The sequence below is a fragment of the Acanthopagrus latus genome, chromosome 16 (assembly GCF_904848185.1).
Source record: "Acanthopagrus latus isolate v.2019 chromosome 16, fAcaLat1.1, whole genome shotgun sequence".
Taxonomy (NCBI): domain Eukaryota; kingdom Metazoa; phylum Chordata; class Actinopteri; order Spariformes; family Sparidae; genus Acanthopagrus; species Acanthopagrus latus.
The window spans coordinates 18126803-18136421 of NC_051054.1; the positions used below are offsets into that span (position 1 = coordinate 18126803).

The 9619-nt window shown below is 39.6% G+C and overlaps 1 protein-coding gene across 2 annotated transcripts in view; it reads left to right on the forward strand.

The window, feature by feature from the left end:
• The window catches only part of syt14a (synaptotagmin XIVa), a 44562-nt gene extending 35514 nt beyond the window's left edge, over positions 1-9048 (forward strand). The window contains exon 8 of one of the 2 annotated variants that reach the window (XM_037072549.1): positions 1754-9048. In XM_037072549.1, the coding sequence (XP_036928444.1) occupies positions 1754-2067 (314 nt within the window). In that variant the 3' untranslated portion in view covers positions 2068-9048. The remainder of the gene's footprint in view (positions 1-1753) is intronic. The other variant, XM_037072550.1, reaches the window with a different exon arrangement.
• The last annotated feature ends 571 nt before the right edge of the window (positions 9049-9619 follow it).

Here is a 9619-nt window from a genome sequence, read left to right on the forward strand (position 1 = left end):
CCATCCAAAAGACACACTGTACTGTCCCACCATTAATTGCTGTGTCCCTTGTATTCATGAATGTCTGTAACTAATGACTAGCTGCCAGATTGTGATATTGTTTGTGCTCTCCTGAACACCATATCCAGAAGATTACATTTAGAAAATAGTCACATCTGGTAACACTGAAAAAAATCTTTGTGCAAAATGCTTATGAAGGCCTTGATTGGCTTTGTGTGTCTCACAAAGTGGAAAGAGCGCGATGAAAGATGCAGAGCAATTTCACAGCTCCTTCTCTATCACTTCAAAACAGTACAGAGCCGACAAGTCAAGTTAATCATCAGTCGCAGCCCCTCTCATTCAGCGACAATACCACAGAGCCATGCATCACCGCTACTGACCACTTAAGACATCCCCAGCTCGGCAGAGCCCATTCAGCAGCAGTCAAAAAAGAAATCAAGGCTATTTTTTTCACTCTGCTTTTATGTCAAAGAGAGCAACTGAATATGTGATTTGAGGCGGTGAACTAGGCGTTGGAAGGCAGCTGGCACTCGACAGCATGAAAGCCTCTGCAATTCATTCCTTATACTCCATCTTAGACAGGAACATAATACACAGCATTATTATGTAGTATGGTTGTAGATGAGGGGCGAAACACTCTGAAAGAGCCATTGTGATTGCCGGTCGTGCCGCGTTTACTTTCAGCTGGATTTGTGGTTTCAGTTTACATCATGATTCCTGCATGGAAATGAGGAGTGAATAAGGAAAGCGTGTAAATGCAAAATCACTTCATAATGGCAGTGTTTTTCATTTTCCTATTTCCTGAATTAGTTTATTGGGAATTATTCTTTTGGAATATGCACCCACTTACAGTAGAATAGAAGGGAATCAGCTGGGGCAAATGTCACACAGACCAGGATTAGCAGTAACATAGCTGCTTGAATACTGATAATGCAGAATGGTTCTGTTTTATTATACAGATCTTGAGATAGATTTTCTTTTCCATGCTGAATCTGATAGTATGATTTTTGTGATGTATTAGAATTGTGAACTAGTCACAGATTACATGTTGAGTGTTCTCATTTATTTGCAGCAGACATGTATCTCCTCTCCTTTCTGAACAGAGCACGTTTTGGGGCATCGCTCTGGGCTCTAAAAGTCTGTGGGCAATTGTGTCATGGTTTTGTTGTGACACTGATATTATGTCAAAGTCAGAGGAAATAATAGGAGCTCCTGGAGGGTTTTCCTGATGAGGAACATTCATTTTAACATCTGTTTTAGAAGAAGGTCCTCATCCTGTAAACACACATAATTATTTCTAACTTTTTCTAGTCTGTTTTTATCTTCAACACTATCCCCTACTTCAGGTTAGACATGCACTAGTTGCATAGCAACAAGACCGAAGTAATGCTCCTTGCACCCTTTGAGTTCTCACTCTCTGATATCAGGAATACTCACAGCTGTGTTTCATCAGGAGAAAACCACATCATATGTGGTCATGATCTTATACATTAACTGCAGTGATATTATAACAAGACAAAATGCTGTGTGGGGAGAATGTGCTGCAGACGAATCACAGCTGCAGCAGCTTGTGAGGCTTCAATTCAAATATACATAAATACACTGGAGAAACAGAAGGATTTTGCACAAATGATCTATTGCTCAAGTCAGGTGCCTTACTTCATGTAAACACCCTAAATGTTGTAGCACAGTAAAAAATATTTCAAAAGCTTCACACCATACCCCCCTAACTGTCCACCTGTGTCTTGCTCAGATACATACGTTAAGCTGACCCTACTGAACTCCATGGGCCACGAGATGTCCAAGTGTAAGACATCCATCTGTCGAGGTCAGCCCAACCCGACCTACAAAGAGACGTTTGTCTTCCAGGTAGCTCTTTTCCAGCTGTCGGACGTCACACTTATCCTCTCCGTCTACAACAAGCGCAGCATGAAGCGCAAGGAGATGATCGGCTGGATCTCGCTTGGCCTCAACAGCTCTGGAGAGGAGGAGCTCACCCACTGGACTCAGATGAAGGAGTCAAAAGGACAGCAGGTTTGCCATTGGCACAGTTTGTTGGAGTCCTAACAACAAGACAACAGTAAGTGAGGAAAGTGCTTCAGGATAACTGCACGGAGCTTCCAGAAACCACAGTCAGTGGTAATGAAGAAGAAGGAAATCCAGAGTTGTTTTGCATAAGCATTTTCATGGCACTGTTCATAAAACCACTCACAGCAGTGACGTCATTACTTTCATGAATTACCTTGTAATGACCTGTAAGTTTCTGTAGGTGGCGCTCACTGTGTTTGTCTTTGGATCTGGTAGAGCTGCTCCAAGAGGCAGGTTCCAGATAACATTTTTCAGGGAATGATTGTCTGAGAGTTTTGTGTGCCCACATCTCCAGCTCAAACAACTGATATCAGGATTATTCACAATCTTATCGCAAAGGTTTACAACTCTTGTGCAGGGCCCTGATAACATGGCCCACCTCTTTTGTTTTTCTTCCTAAGTACAAGAAGCCTAAGGGTTGACCACAAAAAAATTTCTCATATTGAAGCCAGAACAGGACATGCAGGATCTGTTCAGGTTCAGGTCCATACAAGGCATCATCTGGGTGCCTTAGTCAGACTTTAGGAAATTGGATTCAGTTGGACTAACATGTTTACATAGACTTTAAAAGTCCATATACAGTAGGACTAAAACAATAGTCACAATAGTTTAACATCATATAAACGTTCTGATTGTTAAAGAAGCTGATAACCTTTTTTCTCATTCGGTTTCTTTGTCCCTCATCAACACAGACTTTTCCATTGAAGCTAGAATAATTTTGGTTGTTAGACATGAGAGATGTCTGTATGTGTGTTTTTGCTCCTGGTTTGTCTCACTGGTTTGAAGTGGGCCGGGCTCAGTTTGAAAAAGGTGATGTCATGCATCACTGTGATCCAGTCTCGCAACATTTGAACAAAGAACTGTTGACAGTTGTGGGTTTGTTTGATTGTGTTACCTCAACCCAACCACACCCATGCAGTCATCAGACAGGAGATTAACTGTGTGTTTGAGTAGTTAATAGTTAAACTATTAACACAAAGTTTGCATAGACATATATAAAAGAGCATTTAATACTGTAGAGAGGAATTTTGAAACCAAGTGTCTGTAAGCCATTTTTTAGAAAAAAAAGAATCCAGCTAGCTAGCATTGTCCTTGTCAGTAAACTGGACACGAGTTCATAGTAGCATAATCTGCTTCTAGGAAACAAACAGCCCACACCAACAGTGTTCATTTTTACTTTGCTATTAAGTTTGAATTTCATCTGATGTCAGTTGTTTAAGCCAATGATGTGGCTAAGCAAAGCAACCATCACTGCTCATGCTAGCTACCCTGTTCCTCATGTATTAGGACATATTCACACAGAATCTGGTGTTGCAGCGATTAGCAGCAGGGTTGCTGATTGTTAATGTGTCATATTACTGTAAAATTAAGCCCCTGATCCAGAAAGTAGTGATAATGCACTTGAAAGCAGTTTGCCAACCTCCATTACACAACAAAGAAGTTGACATGTTGCTATGTTACTTGCACGCTGGTCCTATGAATAAGTTAGCAATTGTATATTCACAACAACAGATTAAAATCTGGCTTATTAATTGTCCGTTGTGTTGTGTTTCTCCAAAGGTGATTATATTTGAACCACAATTTAAACACACTGCCCACATCAACTGAATGGGAGGACTGTTTGTGCCGCGACACCTGATTCTGTGTGAATAAGATCTTAAACACAACTAAATCATTGTTTTTCGACTTTTTGATATTGACTCTGACTGTTGTAAATGTTGCAGATATGTTTTTTATGAGCTTAAATCATCTCATCCCAATGTGTCCTTTGCAGATTCATGGCAATTAGCTTACCTGTTACATATATACATGCAGGGATGGAGGCATATTGGATGTTATCTTGAAGTGCCCAGGAAGTGGTTGACTATTTTTGTGAAGAATTCATTTAGAGATTTACTACAGTTACTACACCATCACGAATCTCTCTCTGTCGACACTGCCGAGGCAAGATATCCCAGTTGTCTGAACCTCAACTTAAGAACACCAAACAATGACTAAATATTTCTAGACCCTTTTGTCGGGCAAATGCATTATGTGGCATACATCCTCCTGACATTACTCACCGTGAAAGTGTCAGGGTTGATGTCGAGTGATCTCTGAGACAAAATGAGCATTTCACATTAGATATTTTTAGAAAACACCAGTTTGTGGAGGCGCTGATAGACTGAGATATGTTATATAGAAAGGGAAGTGTGGTAGTTACCGTGGTGGATGTGTGATCTTGAGTTTCCACACAGAATGTTAAAAAGGCATATTCTGAGACATTTAAGAGACTTTTTTTTCTATCTCTCGACTAAAAATAACTTCACATCACAGCAGTAAGAAAAACAGGTGAGAAGAAAACGTACCTGTTAATCTCTTTTACCTGCTCTGGTGCTAATAAGTGCTGTGGTTGCTCGCAAACAATCCCTTGCCTTATGGTTTACTCAGTTCATGCATTTCTTTAAGTGGACCCAATACAAAAACAGACCCACCTTCAGACCACACAGGCCCTCATCCATGATTACAGAAAGCACACACAGAAGGGAATTCAGCCTGTAAGAACTATTTTCACTGGAGTCACAGTGTACATTGACAAACCTGCAGAGTGTCTCCAGGCCAGTGTTTTGTATTTTTAGCTGTGGCCACTTTCACACTTCATGTCATTTACAGACAGCAGAAACTACATTTACTCTTTACTGTGCCTGTGGTTGTGGTGAAATCTAGCTTTGTGCAGTGTTTACCAAGTGGATGTGTGTGTGTGCGTGTGTGTGCGTGTGTGTGTGTGTGTGTGTGTGTGTGTCTGTTGACTGGAACGGTACAGTAAAGGGGGCGTGGGGGGCTGTGATATACTGTAGGTAGTTGTTGCATTTTCTTGTCGGATGTGACAGTTTCTGACTTCAGTTACTGATATTTAGAACAAAGTAACCCACTTCTTGATTGTCTGCCATATACTTTATATACAATGGTTTCTTATCTATTTTTGTATTAGTAAAGAGGAACAATTTGTGTCAAGACAATTAAATAGTGAGTCAAATGTTAACCCACCCTATGCGCAATATGACTCAGAATTGCTGTTCTGTTATTTTATGTTGTGTTTTAGAGGAGAGAGTAACACTTCTATGTCCTGCAGATCTGCTCTGCTCTACATTGCCTCTTCTAAAACCACAAAGGGAAGTGACAGTGACTTGCTGAGGTCAACTTAATACAATCTGTCGGGACTTTTCAGCGTTGATGCTGTTTAACCGTGTGAAACAGAAGCACAGTCTTTCCAGCACAACAGTGAAACACACCATGTAAGAGATAGCTCGGCAGGGTCCTGCTTGTACATGTAGAGCAGCCATGTCCAAACTGTTCCACAAAGGTCCAGATGTGGCTGCAGGTTTTCTTTTCAACCAGCACACCAGACCTGACTCATCTGATCAACTGATCTCAATCTTCAGAAAGTTGATTGGTCAAACTGTGTGCTCTTGACTGGTTGGAACAAAAACCTGCAGCCACACGGCCCCTTGTGGAAGAGTTTGGACATGCCTGAGAGAGATACCAGATCATATCATTAGAACTGAATACTGCACACTAAATGTTAACTCATATTTTGATTTGACTTCAGTAAATTGATTGTAAGACTCGCCGTTTGACACCCTGCAGAAAAAGCAGGGATCTTGTTGAATCAACAGGTGTGAGGGAATATAAATTGTGTTCAAGTGTGATATTTTATCCGTGGGTGTCTGATGGCAGCTACGCTTCATATTCAAGATGATATTAGCCATGAATTTATTTTTGTGCATCGTGGATTTCTACCTGCATGACGAAGGTTTTTATCAATGCTTATAAATGAGATAAATTATGATAAAATATATTAAATTATGGTAAAGAGAATTAGCAAATGAAAGTTTGCATATACTTGTAAAGAGCAAACATGGCAGTCTTGAGTTCCGACGATTTCTACAGCTCTCATCTTTCTGTGATGGAAAGAGTGGAACGCTACTTGGAAAAACTTTTTTGAATGTTTTCCAGTTCCAATAGTGAATTTATTATAGGTCTGTTGATAATGTGACCAAATCTGCTGGGTCAAAAATATACACAAAGTATCTCTAATATTTGGTTAAAGGTCTCTTGGCCACTTTTTGTCTCAATCAGGGGCTTCTGATAGCCATCCACAAGCTTCTGTTAGTCCTCTGGCTGAATTTTAAACAACTCCTCTAGACAAATTTGATGAGGTTTAACTAAATTTGTTCACTTCCTGGCTGTAGAAATGTAAATTCTAGCCTGACTTAGTCATTCCTTTACCCCCCTTTAATGTTTATGTTTGGGACCATTGTCTTGTTGGAACACCCCACTGCACCCAACACCCAATCTTCTGGCTGATTAGTTTAGGTTTTCCTGAAGAGTCTGGAGAAAATCCTTCTTCTTCATTATTCCATTTACTTTCTTTACAGCAGCAGATCCACTAGCAGCAAAACAGCCCCACAGCATAGTACTGCCACCACCATGCCTGACAGTAGGTATGGTGTTCACAGGATTAAAGCCTCAGCTTCTGACCTCCAAACATTGCTGGTCAGTTTGGACAAACAACAATATTTCTGTTTCATCTGACCACAGTTTTCCTCCTGAAGATGTTTTCTTTCTCTGTGTGATCAGCAGCAAACCTCTGTCAAGTTGTAAGGTGTCACATCTAGAGCAAGGGCTTCTGTCTTGCAATGGCAGCCTCTCAGACTGTGGCAATGCAAAACTGGCTTGACTATGGACACTGGCGCCTGTCTTCCAGTGCTTCTAATTCTTTGCACTTGTTTTTTGGCTTTTGTTTGACTCCTGACCATCAGGCCCAATTTTCTGTTAGCATCAGGTGATAGATGATTTGCTTTTTCTTCCTGATCGTGGCAGTGAAGCAACTGTGCCATGCACTTTATATGTTGGGGATTTGATTTTGGGACCTGTAACTGCTTTGAAATGGCTCCAGGTTACTTGTACAAATCAATAATGTGCTCTTTCAGATCAATGCTGAGCTCCTTAGACCATTGTAGTGTTTGCAGCTGAGTCTAATTATAATCACTCAAAAGAAACAGAGGCCATGCTACAAAGCATATTTGACTCACATAACTTTCTATAACCACAAAGATGGACATTCAAGTTGGTGTTTGTATTATTTTGACCTAAAATCCATTAGTTATTGAACCAAACATCATTAGTGTTTGTATGTGAGAAAGAAGTGTGTATTCCACTCATTCTATCACAGAAAACTAAGAGTTATAGAAATCACTGGAACTCATCACTGCCATGATATACATGTTCTTTACAAGTGCATGCACACTTTTGACCACAACATATAAGTTTCGTTAGAGAGCCACACATCCTCATTTCTTGAATGTTAAACCAGATCTCACGGCCAACCTACGGAAGCAATTAAAGGCCAACAGGATTTTAATTCAAGCTACTTTGTGAGATTTACTCATTGCATAATTTAAATACCACTGAATTTATATCCATAACTTTATAACTTTTAGTTTGACTGGACGCTTGGAAATACAGATGGAAAATGGTGACATATATAAATTAAAACTTATATCTAGTCGCTCACATTCAGCAGGTCATTTTCAGATGCAGAATTTCCAGTCATTTACAAAACAAAAAAACAGTTTGGTAAGAACTGAATTGGGAAAATCTGACACCCAAATTCAGAAACAACGCTGAAACTTGAACATCTGGGCTACCAAAGCTCCTGACATCTGTCTTGTCAGGTTACATTTTGTCAATTTTAAATGAGCAACTGAAAACTGTGCACTTGAATTTAAATCTGTGAACCTGGAAAAATACATTTTTAATCTAATTCAAACTATGTTCATGTAAATCAAAATAGTTAATTTTGTGGTATTTAAATATTTATTAAATATTAGTTTTCAGGGGTGATTAATTTTACATTCATCCTTTAAAATCATATTATTATGGGCTTTCTTTGCTTAGGCACAGTACACAAATATCAGGCAGAACAATCTTGTCGTTCTGTCTTGCTAATCTCTCACATGCTGTGTTCCACATATAAGGCTTTGAAGACAAAATGTTTATGCTTTTCAGTATTGTTTATTTTGCTTTAATTTTCTTAAACATTTTTGAAAAATCTCCTGGTTTTGATGCTATTTGTGACTGGAGATATTTTGCCCTCTTAGTTTGTAAACTACCTGTGCTGCAGACGGCATTGGTGCCTTACTGTTCTTCACTCAGCAAACCCTGTGTCACAGTGTCTTAATGTACTTGTAAATGTACTTTTCTTCTGTACTTCAGGCTGAGTTTGATTTGTAAACATGTCTCACAAATTGATTGATGATGATAGACTTTATATGTGATGATATTATTGTTTAAAAAAGAGCTGAAAGAGAAAAGATGCTTGTGTTGGAGTGGTCTTTACTACCACATGTCATCACATCTTTGTGTGTGCGTGTGATTGTACCCTAAGGCAACCAGTGTTGAGCCCTTTCATGCTGTGAGTGTTTGGGCTTTTGCGTTGCTGCTCAGCTCTGATTCAGTTATTGGAGTCCACAGATACCCTGCATCGTCAAAGAGCAACCAACAGGGGGGGCAAATATTGCATGTTAGCGCTTCTTGGACGGCGTTCAGCAAATTTGAAACTAAATCATTATAAACTTGTACTAAACTTAGACTACAACTGATGAGCAGCTTGCCCTGTGGCAAAAAGTCACCTCAGTTGCTAAAAACACTGCTAAAAGTAAAGAAATAGTCAAATCGCGGGACCCTGGGGAAATGATGCCAGTGGTGTTAGTCCACATGTAGGCAGCATGTTAGGGAGCAGTGTTTTCCTCGTAGCTAATGGTCCGGTCTGACTGAATTGGTGACCCTGTTGTGTGTGATCCTGACACCATACTGAACCGGTCCTTGGTGTTTTTAGCTACTGTAAAATAATAATAATTTTAAAAAAAGTAAATAATAAGAAGAAAAAGATAAGAAAATTAGGTGCATGGAGCGAAAACAAGCTCGGGGATGTGTGTGTGTGTGTTTTTTGTTTTTTTTTTGTTTTTTTTTTTCAACAATTAGCTGTGTTCCCCCAGCACATTCCAGAGCTGTACACAGAATAAAGCGGTCAGCGGGAGAAATGCTGGAAAATAAGATTCAGTGGCTGCTGCTGCTGAACCAAAGGGAAAATGCATGACAGATGAGATGGGCTTGCTCCCTCCCCTCGCTCTTTGTCGGTCACATCCCTGCAGAACCGATCTCCAACACACAAACCTCTGAAAAGAAAAAAAAAAAAAAAAAAAGAAAGAAAGAAAAGGAAAAAAAAAAAGATTGTTAGATTGCATTCATGAGCTGTCGGAAATATGACAATTACAAATTTAGAGCACATGCCCCATATCAATGTAGGTGTTAGGGAACATTTAGGAAGATGAGCACAATGAATGATTAGGGGTCTGTTGATGAATGGGCATACAAATATTCAAGAAATAGACAGTTTATTTAATATAAACTTAATGAAATGATCGGTAAGTTACACCTATCATTTGGATGACCCACAGAAAAATCTAGCAGAAACTATTCGGAGAAT